This window comes from Mizuhopecten yessoensis, unplaced genomic scaffold (genome assembly GCF_002113885.1).
Source record: "Mizuhopecten yessoensis strain PY_sf001 unplaced genomic scaffold, ASM211388v2 scaffold5575, whole genome shotgun sequence".
Taxonomy (NCBI): Eukaryota; Metazoa; Mollusca; class Bivalvia; order Pectinida; family Pectinidae; genus Mizuhopecten; species Mizuhopecten yessoensis.
The window spans coordinates 247,019-269,688 of record NW_018406117.1 but is presented as its reverse complement, the minus strand read 5'-3'; the positions used below and the strand labels follow the sequence as shown (position 1 = coordinate 269,688).

Here is a 22,670-nt window from a genome sequence, read left to right as displayed (position 1 = left end):
ATTGACAAGGAAACACGGGTGTATGTTAGGCCATTCTTGTCTTTCTTAACAAGGAAACACGGGTGTATGTTAGGCCATTCTTTTGTTTCTTAACATTAAAACACGGGTGTATGTTTGGCCATTCTTGTGTTTATTAACATTGAAACACGGATGTGTGTTAGGCCATTCTTGTGTTTATCAACATTGAAACACGGATGTATGATAGGCTATTCTTGTGTTTCTTAACATTGAAACACGGATGTATGTTAGGCCATTCTTGTGTTTATTAACATTGAAACACGGATGTATGTTAGACCATTCTTGTGTTTCTTAACATGGAAACACGGATGTATGTTAGGCCATTCTTGTGTTTCTTAACATGGAAACACGGGTGTATGTAATGCCATTCTTGTGTTTATTAACATTGAAACCCGGATGTATGTTAGGCCATTCTTGTGTTTCTTAACATGGAAACACGGATGTATGAAAGGCCATTCTTGTGTTTATTAGCATTGAGAAAGGGGGTGTATGTTAGTCCATTCTTGTGTTTCGTAACATGGAAACACTAATGTATAAAGGTGTTTGTATGTTTTTGTTAACATAGAAAGTTTGGGAACATGTACGTAGCTGTTTGCTTGTATTTCTTTAACATAAAAATAGTGGTTAAGTTCAGATGTAGGTGTTAAACATTTGCTTACTGATCTTACATTGTAACATAATAATGTAAGTGAATACACTTTTGTCTGTTGTAAGTTTTACATTGAAACACTGCTTTGCTTTCATTCAGCTTACTCAAAGTACAGGTTTAATGAGTGAACAATTGAAACATGGGAATTTGAATTTATAATATTAGACATAATAAACTTTTCTTCATGTGGAATATACAAAAAATGGGGTAGTATTTTTTTCTGATGTTGATCTAAACGCCTTTAACGTCTTATCTTTTACAATGTCTTAATTCGCAGGCCCCGAAGTTGTTAGCCATACTTAAGTACAATGTAAGAGAGATAACTCTTGTGTATTTAACGACACACCTGATAATTCCATAGTCGAAACTAAACCTGAAAGCAGTTATCTCAACAAAACCATCATTTAAGAGTTGTGTTCCGTATAACTTTCTATGACAAAGCTAATTTAAAAAATTAAGATAAGCAGACGTTGACAAATATTTAACATAAGTTTATTTTACGATTTGTTTTACAAAAGAACGTTTTAAAAGATGTCATGTGACCAAATTTGTTGTATGGACACTGATGTCATGTGACCTTAGTTGTTGTATGGACACAGATGTCATGTGACCTTAGTTGTTGTTCGGACACTGATGTCATGTGACCTTAGTTGTTGTTTTGACACTGTTGACATATGACCTTAGTTGTTGTATCGACACTGATGTCATGTGACCTTAGTTGTTGTATGAACACTGATTTCATTTGACCTTAGTTGTTGTTCGGACACTGATGTCATGTGACCTTAGGTTTTGTTCGGACACTGATTTCATTTGACCTTAGTTGTTGTTCGGACACTGATGTCATGTGACCTTAGTTATTGTGTTGACACTGATGTCATCTGACCTTAGGTTTTGTTTGGACACTGATTTCATTTGACCTTAGTTGTTGTTCGGACACTGATGTCATGTGACCTTAGTTATTGTGTTGACACTGATGTCATGCGACCTTAGTTATTGAATAAAACAACAAACACAAGATTGACAGTAATGGCCACGGTGTTTTATTAATCAAGCAATGGGCGTCACTTACTGCCCTCATATGCATCAAGAGGGCGTCAATAACGCCCGCATTTGTTTTATATATTTTTTTCAAGCAAGGGGCGTCACTTACTGCCCTCATATGCATCAAGAGGGCGTCAATTACTGCCGGCATATGTTTTATATTTTTTTCAAGCAAGGGGCGTCACTAACTGCCCACATATGCCTCAAAAGGGCGTCACTCACTGCTCGTATATGTTTTATTTTTTCCAAGCAATTGTCAATTAAATTAATTAAAGTCTTTTGTGATCAAGGAGAATCCAATGATCATAAAGTATTTATGTCAATACACTTATATGCAAATAAAATGTATTTATAATTGTCATAATGAACTGATGTTAGCAAAGTCCTGCCAAACACTGGCTACTGCCTTGTCAAGTCCATACATACCTTAGTTACTAAGTCATTTAATACAAATCAATGTATATGTTCTTACATTGCATGTAAAGCACACTCCATCAACATTGACAGTCCACTTTTCACAAGGTGCAAACCAAATAACTAAGCACGTCGCGTCTCTATCCATTAACTAACATCACCTTGGCCTGCATTCAAATCTCCCACCAAATCCTGCAAAATGAAGGAAAGAAGCCCAGAAATCCATTCTACCAAATAAGGGAAAGGGCGGGTGGGTTTCAACTTTCACCGTGACAAATTCGAATTGAAAAGGTCATTTCCGGTGCAGGTCAAAAGGTTGATTGGGTCTGTAACTTGCTTACATGTGCCAGGGGAGGTAACTCGTGCAGTAAATGACTCGCTTACATAATGCAATTAGGCAAAGATAGTTCGAAATAAACGTTGTTCCTTAAATAACACAAGTTATTCATTATTAATAACTTGCATGATTGTTCGGACACTGATGTCATGTGACCATAATTATTGTTCGGAAACTGATGTCATGTGACCTTAGCTATTGTCCGGTCCGTGCGTCAACAGAGACTTAAGATGTTTAAATCATTTCGCGGGTGCTGTTGGAAGGAGGGGGTGGCATTTATTTCGAGAGATAATATTAACCAATGAAACATCTAATATTATTCTTTACATAGCGTGATAGAACCAAACAAACCACTTGTAACAGGGTACCTGTGTCTGAAACAACAAGTTGTGACATCATGGTCTTTACCTTCGAAATAACAATAGCCGCAGTTAACAGGGGTTATCCTACGATTTACCAATAATAAAGGTTAGGCCAAGTAAAAGAAAAGACCAGATTATAGTTGAGATTAATTTAAGGATAGTGAATTCAATACACTTTTCAAAATGACGAACAAGAGAAAAACAAATGAATAGAGAACACTCGGTAAACCCTATCTCGGAGCAAAAAACATCTTTTATGTAATTGTTTTCTTATGCGTATGGGAACATGTAGATTGAGATACATTATTTTGAGTTATTCTTAATATTTACTTTGTATAAAATGATGTAATCTTCTTACACGTCTAACTCTATTACAGTTGTGCCTATGATCTAACATGAAATGTATATGTTGTCCGTGAGGGTATGTATAATTAGGATATATTTGGTCTCTCAACCCTTATGTAAAGCTAAAACAATTCCATTTATTAATTTACTATAAACTTGATAATAATTAAGCGTAAATAGGCGCGAACACAAGTTTGAACACCCACTGCAAAAATGATATAATGATAAAGAAAAACAACTATACACGCATCTTGCGTTGTGCGTTTTAATGATTGAGTGTCACATGCTGTTTTTAATTTCGTTATCAACATTATGATAACAAGTTCCTCTTGTTTTGATATTTTGTATGGCGGAATATGTCAAAACGACAAGTAAGTTACACCGGTTACATATGCAGCTTTTTAATCTTATTTACTTTCTTAATACCGGTGGCTATATGTTTTTATTGTTTGGCTATTTTAAATTTTATTAAATTCTGCCATTTTGATTAAAATTCCTTTTTTTACTTCTATCATCTGCTATCCGCGATATTTGCAGTGCTTGTACTGTCTGTTGTCCCACCTGATAAAAAGAATGCCGATATCAGTCGAACTTCGGATTCGTCGAATACCATGTACAGATACAGATACAAATACTTTATTAGAGTCTCACCTTCCGCATACATATATACAATGATACAATAAAATATACATAAAACATATGACGCAAGCCACTCTAAAAGAGTTATGAGAGACTAAAAATAATTCATATGCATGTAAAAGCACTTCACTTGAAAGACACTTGCTTTAAAAGGCTATAGGAGAGAAGCTTATACAAGCCATAAAATTATATTGAAATTTCATACATCAATGTACTATGCTCAATGATATATGAAATTATTACGACGATTAAGAATACCTGCTAGAGCACTGGCACTATATTTAGCACAGTTCTCATTTGATAAAAAAGGGTAGCTTCTCCTCATAACAAAAATTCTTAAAATCACTATAAATTTCTATAGCTCTATCATATAAAATGTCACGTATATCATCAAAATCACTATCAATTTCTACAGCTCTATCATATAAAATGCCACGTATATCATCAAAAACCGGACATCTAGTAAGTGTGTGCTCCTCATCCTCTACCTGGTCTACACAAAATCTACATGTTCTGTCCATCACGGGTAGGTTTTCATATCTTTCGATTTCGAGGCGCAGTGGAGCTACGGGACGCCCATTGGTAGATGCAGTTGTACCAGGTGGCTCACTTATGTGCGTGGTGCCAATGGTGGAAGCACATGGTGATTCTGCAAATTCAATAATAAATAATAAAAAATAACTGCAATTGAGTGAAACTTGGTACACCTGTAGATGTCCTTTACATGTTATTTATGTGATTTAACAAACCATAAAGGAAAAGTTCCATAGGCAATCCTGTAGGTTTTGTGACAAAGGGATTTTTGTGCTTTTTCATACAACAACATCCAATCATTTTTACATTTGTGGAGCAACCCACTATATGAACATCACCAGCAGAAATGCATTTCATTTGAGTATGAAAGCAACAACTTTTCTCACGTAACACATAGTTTACTAAAGATGTGTGAAGCGCTCAAATGACAATTGGTAAGTATTGTTGTATGGACACTGATGTCATGTGACCTTAGTTGTTGTATGGACACTGATGTCATTTGACCTTAGTTGTTGTTAATGGACACTGATGTCATGTGACCTTAGTTATTGTGTTGACACTGATGTCATTTGACCTTAGTTGTTGTTAAGACACTGATGTCATGTGACCTTAGTTATTGTGTTGACACTGATGTCATGTGACCTTAGTTGTTGTATGGACACTGATGTCATCTGACCTTAGTTGCTGTGTTGACACTGATGTCATGTGACCTTAGGTTTTGTTCGGACACGGATGTCATGTGACCTTAGTTATTGTGTTGAGACTGATGTCATGTGACCTTAGTTATTGTTCGGACACTGATGTCATGTGACCTTAGTTATTGTTCGGAAACTGATGTCATGTGACCTTAGTTACTGTCCTGTCCGTACGTCCACAGAGACTTAAGATGTTTAAATCATTTCTTGGGTGCTGTTGGAAGGAGGGGATGGTATTTATTTCGAGAGATAATATTAACCAATAAAACATCTAATATTATTCTTTACATAGCGTGATAGGACCAGACAAACCACTTCTAACCGGGTACCTGTGTAGTGACCTCATGGTATTTACCTTCAAAATAGCAATAGCCGCAGATAACAGGGGTTATCCCACGATTAAACAATAATAAAGGTTAGGCCAGGTAAAATAAAAGACAAGATTATAGTTGAGATTAATTTAAGGATAGTGAATTCAATACACTATTCAAAATGATGAACAAGAGAAAAACAAATGAATAAACAACACTCGGTAAACCCTATCTCGGAGCAAACAATAACTTTTATGTGATTGTTTTTTATGTGTATGGGAACACTCAAATCTGAACATGTAGCTTGATATGCATTATTTTGACTTACTCTTAATATTTACTTAGTATAAAATGATGTAATCTTCTTACACGTCTAAGTTTATTACAGTTTGGCCATGATCTAACATGAAATGTATATGTTGCCTGTGAGGGTATGTATAATTAGGATGTATTTGGTCTCTCAACACTTATGTAAAGCTAAAACAATTCCATTTATTAATTTACTATCAAATTGATAACAATTACAATGTAAGCGTAAATAGGCGCAAACACAAGTTTGAACACCCACTGCAAAAATAAAATAATAATAAAGAAAAAACAATATCCACGCATATTGCGTTATACGTTTTAATGATTGAGTGTTGTATGCTGTTTTTTATTTCGTTATAAACATTATGATAACAACGATTGAGGCTTTTCTTCATTTTAAAAAGATCAAAACGTTCCTCTTGTTTTGATATTTTGTATGGCGGAAAATGTCGAAACGACAAGTACGTTACACCAGAGACGTCTGGTTACGCATGCAGCTTTTTAATTGTATTTACTTTCTTAATACCGGTGGCTATATGTTTAGCTATTTTAAATTGATTAAATGCTGTCATCTTGATTAAAATTCCTTTTTTCTTCTATCATCTACTATCCGCGATATTTGCAGTACTCATACTTTCTGTTAAGAATGACGATGTCGGTCGAACCTCGGATTCGTCGAATACCATACACAGAAACAGATACAGATACAGATAGTTTATAAGAGTCTCACACTCCGCATACATATATACAACGATTCAATAAAATATACATAAAACATATGACGCAATCCACACTAAAGGAGTTACGAGAGACTAAAGATAATTTACATGTATGTAAAAGCACTTCACTAAAAGAAACTTGCTTTAAAAGGCTATAAGAGAGAGAAGTTAATACATGTCATAAGATTATATTGAAATTTCAAACTTCAATGTACAATACTCAATGATATATACAATTATTACGACGTTGAAGAATAGCTGCTAAAACTTTGGCACTATATTTAGCACAATTCTAATAAACAAAGTTTAGCTTTCCTCATAACTAAAATTAATAAAATCACTATCTATTTCTATAGCTCTATCATATAAAATATCACGTATATCATCAAAAACCGGACATCTAGTAAGTGTGTGCTCCTCATCCTCTGCCTGGTCTACACAAAATCTACATGTTCTGTCCATCACGGGTAGGTTTTCATATCTCCTAATTCGAGGTGCAGTGGAGCGACCCCACATCTATATTTAGCGAGTGCGCTATACGTTGGCCTCTAGTAAGAGGCGGCTTCACATATGGCTCACACATATATGTATTCCTTGAACTTTTGATCGGGACCCTACGAGTTCGAGTTAGCAGGGTTTTACTGTACTGTTTACCAAAAATACGGAAATGTAGAAGCAAAAAATAGTTACAAAATATTTCAACGTTTGTGTCTGCTATATTTTAAACGGCAATACAATGTATGGCATAGTTTAAATATTTTCAACTTACCTACCGAATTGACTATATTGTGTCTTTCTTATGTTAGGGCGATGAATGAACAACATATAACCACGGACTTAGATAACAATCTAATCTAATTCCGTGATATAACCGACAAACAGATACACGTTTAATTGTATGCAACGTTCGCATGCTGTGCTACATTTTGTTTACATCGAGATTATAATTGAATTTTGATATAAAAATAATAAACCCTTTTCTTCATCTTATATACATAAGTTATAACATATTGGTTCAATAATGAAAGTCATATCGACCTTCTCTCTTAGATTACTAAGGCGTGAAACTTGTGAACAGGAAAATAACATTGAACACACCTGTGTCCAATGCTGACAGCAGGAGGCCCAAGACACACCTTTATACCTGTGTATGACATCAAAGTAATGTCAGCAGGTTGGCTAGGGGGTACCGGAGTTCAGTTCAGTTTAGTTTCTTTAATTCCGAGAGCCATCCGACTCATTGATTAAATGTCAAACAATAGCATCATGGTGATGTTAGTTCTATTTCACAACAATGTCTTCAGACACTGCCAGAGTGTGTTTCATTATATCATTATGCAAACCACAACCAGTACAACTGCACCATACGAGAGAGAGGGAAAAAAACAAGGAATAAAGCAAATACTGCCGGTTGTGGACATTCGATTCCTTGACTTATCAGGTGTGGTACAATGACAAATTACTCTTAATTGTGAGATTTGAACACGCTGATCCGTCCGATGAGTAACACAGGGACCTGAGAATTTGTTACCGCTATATTTGGACCTAAACTAAGGTGTTCAGAGTATTTTTTTTTACATGTTTTAGGGTTTTAGATCGACTTTCGGTAAAAATGATGAGTAACACATTGTTTGCCTCCTAGATAATAGCTCATTATCATTTGAATAGTAAAGTCGTCGTTCATGTATATGTAGCACTTTCTTATACATATAAGTATTACGTACAACAGTCAGTAGCGATGGAAAATATCATTTAAGAAGCTTTCCGGTAAAATACAAAAAGGCTGTTTTGATGTGGATTACCAGTATCGAGGCGATCGCCTCTGGGTCAAAGTTGTGCTTTTCAGAAACGGAAACTATCACGACGATCGCACATTTTTTTGGCAGAAGTATTTTAACAGCATAATATAGCAAACTATTTAGTCGTTAGTCGTCTGTACGGAACTTAATATATTTTACTTTTTGAAGTGGCAAATGAAAAATGATATAAATTACTGTTTCGGTACTTTTAGCTGCATTATCCTTTGTAGAACTTCATGTGCATTTCTATTGTCATCGGAATCTAGCGCGCTATTTTTGTCGAATATTGCGTAACCCCAAAACAAAGAGGTAAGGGATTCGATGCACAGAAGGGCAAGATAGATATAAACAGTATCTTCTTTTTTTCATTCTTGCCTTATTTTTGTTTACGATTACAAGTAATGTACGTAAAATCAATCCAGGGTCAATACAGCAGTTTTTGTTTCTTTAAGTAATATCAATAGTGTTTCTATTGTGGTTGAGATTAAATAAATTGTCTTTGTCTAGAGTGGAAACTCTTTGTTCTGTGGACCATTTAATGTGGTTTGATATTATCTAAAGCTAAAGTTTTTTTTATTTTTTCTACGTTATAATATATGTACATTGAAAAAGTTCAGAGTTATTGGGGCAAAATTCATGTAGATGATCAGTAAAACTTTGATGTGTTCAGGTTTTTGGCAAAATCGATTAAGTGAATGTGTGGTTTTTTACTTTGGGGGAGGGGGGGGATCCCATCCTGCTGGATCCGCTATTATGTATATTGTGTCTAACAGGATCGATATATGACATGACAGTGTTTTTCTGCAGACCTTATTTGCAATCTTTGGGTATCTTTACAATTTTACATGTTATGGTCAGTGGTTTTCTCCGTACCGACGGATCATGCACTCCGTACACACCGGATCATTTCGAAAAATTACTCCGCACCGAACGGATTCTCGTGAAATTGTAGTTCTTGAAAAATAGTAACATTTTGATACGAGATAAAATGATATTGACCTCCATATTTGCAAATTCTATAGAAAATATATCAAATTGCACCTTTTGTTACGCAGCATAATACATACAAAAGTTTTAAGTCTTGCCAAAATAATTTGAAAAATTCTGCTGTGTAGCCATCATACCCAGGTGATTTGTTATTTTGATTTTTTTTTTAGAGCTTTTAACAATTCAGATTCTGTAAGTTTCCCTTCAAGTAGAGACGTATATATTACATATATTAATATGGGTCAAAGAAGTAATATAGACGGTAAAATCCCATATAACACTGGATCCTAATGGAGGTTTGTCCGTAGGATACGAATTACTTAAAATATTATACATATATTATTATATATACGTCTCTGCTTCAAGGTATATTTGTTGCGAATTTTCTAACAAAGTAAATTAAAATATTTTAAGTATTCGTCTAAATTTATTTAAAGAGTGATTGCTCTAGATTTGTTAAAATCCATTCCCTATCTATGTGAATCAGGGTTTCATGTCCACATATATAAAAAAAAAAACGGGATACATATCTTGAAAAGTATATTATACAACTTCTAAACCAGAAAATGTTAAGTTAGACAAATGGTTTGTACCTTGACGGTTAAAAAAACTATTAATAAAATGAAAGTCAATGAAAAATAAGATATCCATGAGTTAAATCCAATAAATTTCCGGAGTATTGGTAATAGATATCTACTTATTCTACATTTTGTTTTACTTACTTTTATTTGTAATGGTTTATAGTGTCCTAACATGAAAACAAACATCATTTAAAAATTATGAAATTTCTTAACCAGATGAGGAAAAAGGAAGACAACTGTTTTGTACCATGAATTGAACATGTCACAAGATTTTGGCTTAATAACAATAAATAATTAGTGAAATGAAAGTGAATTAAAAATGATATATAGATTAAAAATTAAATCCAATATATTTAAGGATTAACTTGAGTATATTATTTATGTTATGGAGCTTTAACACAAAAAAACCGGAGTGTACCCTTATCATAAACCGCGAAGTTAATCCTTATAAATTAATCTACTATACACAATCCCTGTGGAAATCAACTTTAATTGATGGACTCTTTTCTCTTAGAAATTATTACGCCACTGTATCAGCCAATCAAAAGCGACGTTACGAACGGCGACGTCTTTTTTTACCTTATGGGCTGGGCCCACTTGTATAAAGCATCTCAACTCTTGAGATTTCTTCAAGTCTAAGATTTCCTATAGACAATACATTGCTTGAGATTTTCCTTAACTTTGAGATGTTTTATACAAGTGGGCCCTGCAGATAACATAAATTCTTAGGCCAATGAAAAGGTTTGTTACAAGATTAAATTATATGGGTAATATATATATAAATACCCTACATTTTGGTTACTTAATTTAATTTCTAACAAGAGGTTTGATGTGTTTAAACTGTCATTTACGATAGTTGTGTCATTGTAACAACGAGCACCACTTAGAATGTCACCAATGAGTTTATTGAGCAACACCGGCATTGTCACTGAATCTGTACACCTCAAGTGAAGTTGTCTCCTTGTAGGATGTGACTACGAACTCCTGTTTGGTGGGATGGACAATTATCCCGTGTGAACGTCTGATACTAGAGAGACTGGGAACTAGTACCTTCCCACGTGACCCGTCAGGTGAAACAATGTAAACATTGGTGGAGTCACATGCACACACATATACATTGTTATCACGGTCCAGTCCGATACTTCTAGGATCCCGCAGACAAGGGTCACTGTATCTATAGTCTTCTTCATCGCTGTCTAGTCGTCTACACACGATGTCATCACCATCACTGTAGTAAAACGTTGACGTAGATATAGATGCAGCAATGTGTCCGACGTGTCTACTCTTCATCTGTATTTTCTTTTTCATTATTCCATCTGATGACACGACTTTCACACTATTACCAGTACTAAGCAGGGTGTTATCTCCGAGAACTGCTATTCCATAGACGTCGGCTGTTACGAGGTTTATGTCGATTAGAGTCAGCTGACCGTTCTGTAGTGTACATCTCAAAAATCCCCTGTCTCCAATACTAACAAGTATCTCATCAGTATTAAGGCCACGCGTTAGATCATATGGGTTTCCTTCTACTTTGTATTCTCCCTTGTAGCGATACTTGTCATCAAACAACACGAGTCTGCAGTTGTCGTAATCTGTGACAAGTAATTCACCGTTATCAGTAAACATTCCTCCTCTCAAGTTTGTCGGCTGTCTTCCTGCCAGTGAACGTCTGGCGACCGAGAGTACACAGGATACGGAACCAGTCCAAACATCCACTGTCACCGGTCCTTTGGTTGGAGATTCGAGGAGGTCGGACGCTGAAGTAGAGTCGGCAAATGTTGTAGCTGAAGGTGTTGACATCAGAGTCCCAAGCAAGGAACCGATACGTGAATCCGCATTCTGTGAGGTCGATGATATATTCGATATCACGTCAACATTCCCAATGGTTGTCATCTTGTTTATGTCGTCAATAACAGTTCCTATATTGAGTTTCAGTTCAAACGTGTTAGGCTGCCTCTTGGTGGCTTGATCCATACGACGGTAATGTCCTGATACCTGTTGTTTCGTTTTCTCTCTCATAACAAATCGCTGACGATCCGTACCTTGCTTGTCAAAACGAGTCATTAGAATATTAGAATTTTCTGCATTTGTTTGGAATTTCTTGACACATTCCATTCGAGCAGAAAGCTGTTGTCTGGGTACTTTGCACTGATCCGCGAGTTTCGACTGAAATGTTGTGTTGAGACCATCAAGCTTGTCTTTGGCTTGCTGTATTTTTCGCGTCATCTCCACTGATACTTCCTTTTCTTTGGTGTTAAGGAATGTCATCTCAGACTCATCGTCCTCTAACATCGTCGTTGCCTCGTCTTTGATAATCTGCCATGCTGTCTCGAGTGCAGGTTGTCCAGTAAAGGTTGTCTTGATCACATCATCTATTGGTTTGATATGGTTGCAGTTTTTGTGTGAAATGGCCACACATATACAACAACACATAGAGCTGTGATCAAGACAGAAATCCTCCAACGAATGTCCTTCGTGGTTAGGACAGTTTTCGTTTACCGTTGTATCACATAATCCTCCATCTTTGCTGGGAACAAGTCGATGTTTTGCTGTCATTTTGTTTCGGTCGTGAAAACCTCTGCACTCTTTACAGAGGTTCTCAGTGCAGCCAGTGCACCAGACAACAGCAGGGTTGGATTCCCCAACCCTTCGACACGCCTGACAGTTCTGGTCATCTGACGACTTTGTTGTGGGGTTGATAAAGAGATTGTTTATCGGAAACGAGGTCCCCCAGGTGTCTACATCCGTATTGACGTCACTAGGGCTGGTTGGTTTGTCACAAACTGGACATGGAAAGTAGTGACGGTCATCATCTGCAGTCCTGTGCTCTTTATCGATATATGTCGTCAGACAAGGGCAGCAAAAACTATGGCTACACGGTAGCTCCCTCGGCTGGTTGTACGGCTTCATGCACAACAAACACTTGTATTCAGGTGTAGGGTAGGCTTCGGCCATGTTGGAACTTAATCGGGAAATTGCTGTAAAATATAAAAAGATCACAATTCATATTTCAACAAGTACATCCAATATTCCAGATGTAAATATCAACATGAATAATTTCGGTCGGCTTAATGATTGGAATATTTGTATATGATTAAAAAATGTTACACCCCCTCTAGATCCCTAGATCAAGACAACGTGATATACCAACGAATTGCAATTGAAATAACGTTTCAATAGTTCACTCGAATAAAACATATGAAAGTAACAACAAATAAATATCCAACAACAGTGTTCTGTGTGTACAAAACAGCATGGCTAACCCCTGATTCGAACCCTAGACATCAAATGTCTATACTGTTGCTCTAACCGACTGAGCTACGACCACAAATGTCTATACTGTTGCTCTAACCGACTGTGTTACTATCTCAAATGTCGATACTGTTGCACTAACCGACTGAACTACGACCTCAACTGTCTATACTGTTGCTCTAACCGACTGCGCTACGACCTCAACTGTCTATAATGTTACTCTAACCGACTGAGCTACGACCACAAATGTCTATACTGTTCCTCTTACCGACTGAGCTACTATCTCAAATGTCTATACTGTTGCTCTTACAAACTGAGCTACGACCTGAAATGTCTATACTGTTGCTCTAACCGACTTAGCTACGACCACAAATGTCTATACTGTTGCTCTAACCGACTGAACTACGACATCAACTGTCTATACTGTTGCTCTAACCGACTTAGCTACGACCTGAAATGTCTATACTGTTGCTCTAACCGACTGAACTACGACATCAACTGTCTATACTGTTGCTCTAACCGACTTAGCTACGACCTGAAATGTCTATACTGTTGCTCTAACCGACTGAGCTACGACCTGAAATGTCTATACTGTTGCTCTAACCGACTGAACTACGATCTCAACTGTCTAAACTGTTGCTCTAACCGACTGAGCTACGACCTCAAATGTCTATAATGTTGCTTAAACCGACTGAGCTACGACCTCAAATGTCCATACTGTTGCTCTAACCGACTGAGCTACGACCTCAAATGTATATACTGTTGCTCCATCCGACTGAGCTTCCTGGTCCACGGAATTGTCCTGTTATAGTTATATCCAATTTATTAAGGGGAAATAAATCTATATATAGAAAACCTCAATGTAGTGGATTGGTGGTACTTTAATCAACGAGTGTGTTAAGAAATACATGTATGTGAACATGGTAACCTAGTGTAGCAAATGATGTTAAACCATACTTTACACCGTAAATTTTATCCTGATTTTTATTTTCATTTTTGTGATATCCACGACTTTAATCTTGAAAGTTACGACCATGAAATTTTGTTTGTACATGAAACGTTACACAATTCTATTTCATAATGGATAAAAGATAAAAAATAAATAAAAAAAAAACATTTAGTAGATAGGTCAACGTGATCACAAAATTGAAATGTTTTAATATCCTTGACCTTAGCCTTGAAAGTGACGACCATGACATTTGAAAAGTAAAAGTAGCGGTTTAGATGGTGTGCTTCAAAATAATTCTGCGACCTTAATCTTGAAAGCTCTAAACATGAACTTTTGTTTGTACGTGTAATTTCACGCAATTCTAATTCATTTTGTTTAATAAAAAGAATAAACGTTAAGTAGACAGGCCAAAGGGATTCCAAAAGTGTTTCATATCCTTGACCTTCATCTTGAAATTGACGACCCTGACATGTTAAAAGTAAATGTAGCTTCTTTGCAGGCGTGCTCAAAAATGATGTACAGAAAATAATATTCGTTTATGATAAAGATCAACTTAATTCTAAAATTTGACATGTTTATATTTTCCTGGCCGAGACCTTCTAAATTGTGGAATATTTCCATTATGAGAAAAACCAGTTTAACCAATATTACAATTGTTTAGTCATGTTGATGTCATATTTTAGATAGTATTGACTTCTAATGAGTAGCGCATTTTTTGTCAGGCTCTATTACCCTTCGAGACCATAATTTAAATAGATAAATATACACCCTCCTTGATCCCTGTAATTGATTAAAATAATCTCCTCCTAGATTTTCATGAAACACTCAACATGTAATGTAAATTAGCATAAAATAATTCCAGATAATTTGTTTTAAATTAAACACAGGTAATATTCATGTTTGATAAAAGGTTCATTTGTAATTAGGATAACGCATATCTCACTTGTCATTTGGTTGATACCGGTAAGATCTGGAAATAATGAGTATTGCTACTTTTTTAGTTAAATTGAAACAAGCCCAATCAATTGGGATAAAGTGAGTAAGGTTCCATGGGAGGTAACTCGTATAATGTTTAATGTTATAAATATGTCCTGATTTATTCCAAACGGAGAATCGCGATTTTGATGTAAAATAAAAGTTTGATATTCCGGAATTAAAAGCAAAGCGATCAAATTTTATAACGAATAATATTATTAAAAACTATTGTTCTGTTACAGTGTATTCAATTCCCCTTTTGATGCTTCTTTTGATCTGAAGTACATTTGAAGAGTCCTTACATTTGTTAAATGGACAGATGTAGCAGTTATATAACTATCTAAACGGCAGGAGTGAGTGGAGTAGTGTCGAAGGATAATAAATTCCTAATACAGGCGCCTGTAATCAGACATGAAATAAAGGTCATGGGATACAGCAAGCAGTACTGATAAAAGTTCCAATACTGTTCTAACTTAATGGTTTAAGTTGGAAACAGTGCCTACGCAATGAGCAACGTCGAGTTATTTTCTATCGAAGTTTTACGAGGTAATATCGGGGGGTTATTTCACTTTGTATCAGTTAACCTAATACGTTGTAATTTAAATAATCTTGATAGCACTCTTTGTTTTTATAGATTTACTTTTCACGTTAGAATTGATAATGTTTATATAAAACTTTAAAATGATAAATATCAATTATCCAATTTCAAAAGTTCGTTATTAACCTCAAAATATTATTTTTTATTATTGTTGTCGTTATTGTTGTTGTTAAAGGGATATTAAGCTTACTAAAAAATTACTGGGGGGCACATTACTTGTTAAAGTGATATTAAGCTTACAGTAGAATTAATGGGGAGCACATTCCTTGTTAAAGTGATATTAAGCTTACTGTAGATTTAATGGGGTAGCACATTACTTGTTAAAGTGATATTAAGCTTACTGTAGAATTAATCGGGTAGCACATTACTCGTTAAAGTGATACTAAGCTTACTGTAGAATTAATGGGATAGCACATTACTTGTTAAAGTGATATTAAGCTTACTGTAGAATACATGTTTTATCTCGGATGTCAAAATGAGATCTTTGAGGTAAAAATGTAGCTTCTAATTTCATTTACTACTCATCAGTTCCATGCGTTCTAGTTCGAGCTTGTAACCAAATACAATTCATACACAATATACACACGCGTACATTTTTATGATTTTTTATTGAGTGTTTAACGTTCTCTTATTCTTTTGAATTGAAATATCTTTTATGATATGCTTTATCTTAAATTCGCATGTTGGGAATTCTGCTATCAAAAAAATGAAGGTAATGAAAAGTAGAAATCCAAGGAGAAAGAAAACCGAAACGAAATTTGTAAATTTTTACAAAGACCTTAATACATGTGATGATGATGATGATGTTCCTGCGGATATTATTAATTCCATTAATGATTTTTTAAACTGTGATATAACAAAGGATGAGGAAAAAAGAGCTATTAGGTCGTTGAAAAATAGCAAAACATGCTCTGATGACAATATTATGAATGAATATATCAAACATTCTGTTACGAAAATGACTGATTTTTATGTCAAAGTGTTTAATATTATTTTCAAAAGTGGGAAATTGCCATCAAAATTTGCTGACCGGTACTATTGTTCCTATTTTTTAAAATAAAGGTTCACCTATGAAACCTAAAAATTATAGACCAATTACGATTTTTAGTTGTTTAGGGAAGTTGTTCACTAGTATATTAAATGAAAGACTACAGAAATACTCAGAGGATGTCAGCTTGATATGTGAAAATCAGACAGGGTTTCGTAAAAATTATTCAACAATTGATAACATTTTTGTACTTTTCCTTTGATAAATTTGACTCAGATGATGAAAAGTAATTATATTGTGTATTTTTTTACTTTGAAAAAGCCTTTGATAAAGTATGGCGCAATGGCTTGTGGAACAAGATGTTAATGAGTGGAATTAATGGGAAAATTTTAACAATTATTTTTAACATGTATTAAGGCATTAATTCAAATATATCTTTTAATGGTGAATGTTCTGGTTATTTTCCATGTGAAAATGGTTTGAGACAAGGAGAAAATCTATCTCCCTTTTTATTTAGTCTGTACTTGAACGATCTAGAAGAGTTTATGGTCCAAAATAACGTTCATGGTTTGACAAACCTGAGTACTCGTACATGTATACATAAAGCTTTTTTATTTTACTATATGCTGATGATACACTACTTTTCTCAGACTGTCCAGTTGACTTGCAACTACAATTAAATGTATTCAGTGAATACTGTAAACAGTGGAAATTAAAGGTTAATATAGGAAAAAACAAATGTATAGTGTTTAGTAAAGGACGTAAAAACAATAGAAATGTATTTTTATTTAATAATGAGGTGATAGAGTTAGTGGACAATTTTACCTATTTGGGTACGGCATTAAGTCGAAATAGTTCATTCAATGAAACGAAAAAATACAACATTAAAAAGTCTACTATAGCAATGTATGACGTTATAAAGAAAGGTAGACTACATAACTTATCAGTTCATTGTATATATGATTTATTTGACAAGATTGTGAAACCCATACTGTTGTATGGCTGTGAAGTTTGGGGTATTACTGACCTTAAGGTAATTGAACGTGTACATTTAAAGTTCTGTAAACTATTACTAGGGTTAAAAAGTAGCACCCCTAATTATATGATATATGGAGAACTAGGTACTAGTCCACTTGAAATAACAGTAAAAACAAGAATAATAGCATATTGGTCACAATTGACTCATTCTAAAGAAAATAAAATTAATATTATATTGTATACATTTCTTTGCCATCAACATAATGTTGATGATAAACCGGTTCCATATATAAGCTTTATTAAACGTATTTTAAATGAATGTGGTATGAGTTACCTATGGAATGTCCAATATACTTCAGAATGTAATATCACATGGCTAAAGCATGTTATTAAACAAAGATTGTATGACCAGTATTTACAGAAATGGCAGAGTGATATACACACTTCATCAAAAGCTACATGTTATAGGATTTTTAAAAATAATTGTCATTTTGAAAATTACTTAGATATTTTAAGTGATTTTATACTACTAATCACAAATTCATTGTTGAAACCGGCAGATCGCATAATATAGATTATAATGAAAGAAAATGTCCACACTGTAACAGTCAGCAAATTGGTGGCGAATTCCATTACTTGCTTGAGTGTCCGTCACTATCTGGGTTTCGAATTATATATAGACAAATATTTTTGGACGAGACCAAATGTAATTAAGTTTTATGAATTAATGAAAACTACTAATATAAATACACTGAAGAAACTTTGCATTTTTATCAGAATAATTAATAACAATATTTGACCTCCTCGATATAAATGTGTATATATTATGAAACAGTACTGTGTACTACCGACTACGAACACTACAATTACTATATATTATATTGTAAATATGTTTCTCTATACATTGCATTGTGAAAGAGAATAAAGTTGAATTGAATTGCTATCCTTATCTTAGTAAGAACAATAGATGACATCACAGTAATGTTTTTATGTATTTATGAATGTTGTCCAATTACCTATACGGCTAGCCAGTCTACCTGTAATCGACTATTGTGTGCAGTGAGGCATTGCGCAGTTCTTTTAATGGGCAATTCATACGCTATAGTAATTTGACGGAGATGAAGTAACAGGATATTCCTATATAAATCTTCTTCTTGTCGATTTTGTTTTCAAAGATTCTCATTTTCCAGTATTTTGCTCACTAAAAGGTCGTTTATTTGTAATATCGATACGTTGTATTATAAGTTCTGTTAGGGGGTTATTAAGTCAAATTACACCGTTAAAATCGATACTAAAAATATGTACCTTCTAAATTTTATGTAGTTGATAACAACATGAAAACTGTACGACATAAATACTTCATGTCTGCCGATTGTTTCCTTTGAGAAAGCCGGAGATGAATATTGCGGCGACCGAAATAGAGCAATATCGGGGTCTTTCAATGAGAAGTAAACATGTACATGTACTACCGCGCTGTCGACGGACAGCACAGTGTCAGTGAGTCTGGTGTCGCACATAACACATGTTTGTCACTTTAAATTTACACAATACCCCGCAAACAAGTATTATAAGTATGATATTATCTAAGTCTAATGCGATATTTATGTTCAAAGTTGGATTTAAATGGAGAAAAAAACAGGTTTAATTATCTGACTGGTTGAAATCGGGAAAGATGTAAGTAACACAAAAGCGAGTAAGGTGAACACGCTGAAAAGTGAAAGCGATGTATGATGTATGATGTTAATTAAGGAAGGTTTATAACAGACATACACTGAAAAATATATCAAAATATTAAATAAAATAGTAACATGCAAACTTGTTTATAGAGAAGACTTTCAAAGCATCGGTAGACATTCGGATGGTAAAATAAAGGTCTTAAACACACAAGAAATTGAAATTCAAAAACTTTACATCCACTGTCTATAATTTCTTTTTTAAGAAAAACACGATGTTGGCAGAAAGCGGTCTGTTACACTTCTGGTGCACTTCGCTTTTTAATTTAGTGCTAACAATAATGCCATCAAAGCAGGACGGACAGGATCATAGAGCCATAGAGTAGGGCCTTACTCTCAGCTGAACATTTTTGGTTGGAATTGTCGAAGGTATGTTCAATACACATATGATGTAATTAAAACCAATCCAGAAAGGCTTTATTATTGTTGACTAATTTCAAAACAAACCCGTGCTGATAACCAGCATTAGTACGCGATCCTAAAGTAAAAATTCAGAATTTCAAATTGTTATTATTTTATCAGTTATGATAATGTGAATTTGAAATATTATCCAATGTATATGTATCAAATTCATATATAATAACATACTTACATCAATTCTTTTTCTTATTCTGCAATATATATCAACCTTTAATATTTAAAACGTTTCAATAACCTTATTTGTAACCGAAAAATAACGCGCGAAAAATTGTATTTGCGGCCTATAAAGTATACACCAGCAAACTGCTGGTATATTCTAAATCGATATGTAAGTATGGTGTATAGCAGGGAAGCAAGATTTCACGGTTTTTAGACAAATCATATTCTAGGAGCAACTGATGCCGCGAGACTGTTAAAAGCTGGCATGGATGAACAACTTATCGTTTCAGGATTACAGCCGATCTACTGCCGCCAGAGGTTATTTATGTGGTAATGAGCAACATTTACAGAAAGTCAGTGGCCTTAACGATCAGTTGCTTAAAAACTAATCTCAAAAATTCAAAAGGTTTAGATTGTAGTTATCGCCACTTAGATGGTATCAACAATTACCTGGATTGTGAGTGTGTTAACCTTAGTTCTATTTGTAGTGTGGAAATGTAATAAGAAACTGGAGTATTGTGAATTACGTTCTTTAAAGGATAACTGCACACTTAGAAATCGACGTACACTGTTATTAAACGTTCGATAAAGTTGTTTTTTTATTCATTCAAGATATTATTTTGAAACAAACAAGGATATCTTTTATGTCTTGCTTGATTTTTAAATTCGTATGTTGGTAAATTCTTGTATTCTTACCTAAATAAGAACAGTAGATGACATGGCAGTCATGTTGTAAACTTCACATATTTATGAATGTTGTGAAATAACCTATACGGCTAGCCAGTCTACCTGTAATCGATTGTGCAGTGAGGCATTGCGCAGATAATCCAATGAGCGGTACAGGTAGTCACCGCGTATGTGTTGTAACATATAAACAGATCAATTAGTCCCGGGCTAGTCGACACACATAACAATGGGCAATGACGTGCAATTACCCGTCTTACCTGGTCACAAGCCAATGGAAAGTTTGTTAAATGTGTATATATTTTTTTTCAACTCTGAAAAAAACGTAATAAAATAATTATATAACTTAGGGAAGGTGGTGTGCGGCCAGCAATACGAGTCTACGGAGACAATTTGGTTTGGCTGTCTGCCTAACTTCCTGTTTTTGTTTGGTAGATTCTGCCTGACTTACTATCTATATCGGGTATGTTCATACTCTCCACTCACTATCAAACTCTCCCCTTATACCAAACAACTACTGGGCGGTAGGTGGAAATGCAGAAGTGGCGGAGGATGATTAATTCTGAATACAAGTGACTGTGATAAAACATGTTATTAGATTACGTATAGAAGGTCATGATGCAAGCAGTGCTGGGAATCCTACATAGGCTAAGCTTAGTTGTTTAAATTTAAAACAATGTGTTGGAAATTAATGATATAGATTTAGTGTCAGATACATTTTTGATAATATAATGGTCAGGTTATATACAGGTTTTATGACATAATATCGCGGTACTTCCGCGTTGAGTCCACCTACAATATATATGTCACTGTTACATCATGTCTTTACAACATTCCTTGTGTTTGGAGTCTGACATTAAACATTGAAATCGGTTGTGTTTATCTAAATACTTGACTTATACTTATATAGATAATATAATATTAACGTTTTGTTATAAGCTACATAATATCGTCAGATGTTTACCTTGGTAACTGTTGGCGTTGTATGGCAGTTGGGTAGTGCCTGCTAGTCATGATCCGGGTATTTCCGAGTCCAGACCACAACGGGAGATAACTCCGGAATAAATGGGTTAGCATAAATCTATCTGTATATAATTCATGTATATTCAACAGTTATTGATAGGAGTTTTTCTTTCAATTTAAATTTAAATTTCGGTATAAAGTATTATTTCGAAGGATACATTTCAGTTGTTCATTTTACTTGTTACTAAGAAATTAAGTTTGTTCGGTATCGAATTTGTTAAAAAATATAGTTCTGGCACATTTGTGATGCAAGATTTATATTAAATGTATGTAAAATGAGATGTATTCATTTTGAAAACTAGAAAAGAGTGCTCAAACATTTGGTAATCCTGTCAATCTATGATATATCAGAAGAGCAGTATAACAATCTATTTTCGTCCTCTTTCTGATAACGCAATAATGAAAACGACACTATTGAACACATACAAATTGTAATTTAACATTTAAAGTAAGTTTTTTTCGAGGTTTTTTTTATAGATATCCGATAAAGTGTTAAAAAAAATTAGCAATGTAACATGCAAATTACCCATTTCAAAATCGAAAAGTTTTCAGTAAAACACGAGGTAAGTGGATAATATATTAAAGTTTTTAGTGTCTTCAATGTTTTGCTCAGAAGGGTATACATGATCAACGTGGTCGATGCAATTCCTGTTATATATAATAAACTCATCGTAGGTATATGTGAAAGTGAAATTGAAGGATTTTGCAAGAACATTTTACCAGTAGTGATAAGATTTTTTTTTAATAAATTCAGCCTCACAAGGAAATAAAACAAAATCGGCGAGGAGAGGGGTCAATAAATAGAGATTCAAGTATCAAAGGTCATGCATTGTGGGATACTTTCAGGTCTAGATAAAATATGTTATATCGCTGTTGATACCATGACTGGAGATACCTTATGCCTTTTACAGCTTTTTAATTGTGTATTTTTGGAAAATGTTTTACACGACTGAATAAAATGCTTTTTGTACTTGAAACATAGAGTGAATATAAGTTTGTCGGCAGAATCGTGAGCGTAACCCCGGATTATCGAGGATGAAAAAAGTTCTCTTCTGATGAATGCTATGCACGCTTCGTCCATTTTGCGAAAGCTGTTTACAAAACACTTTTCAGAGATAATGGGATGCACTTACGCAAAGACGATCGAATTTGAACGGAAATCAAAACGAGG

General features: G+C 34.5%; 1 protein-coding gene across 1 annotated transcript in view; it reads right to left on the bottom strand.

Annotated features, from left to right (window-relative positions):
• Nucleotides 1-10,385: 10,385 nt before the first annotated feature.
• Nucleotides 10,386-22,670, bottom strand: part of LOC110450973 — a 75,804-nt gene continuing 63,519 nt past the window's right edge. The window contains exon 2 of the mRNA XM_021498791.1: nt 10,386-12,718. Coding sequence (XP_021354466.1) covers nt 10,644-12,695 — 2,052 coding nt within the window. The 5' untranslated portion in view covers nt 12,696-12,718 and the 3' untranslated portion in view covers nt 10,386-10,643. The remainder of the gene's footprint in view (nt 12,719-22,670) is intronic.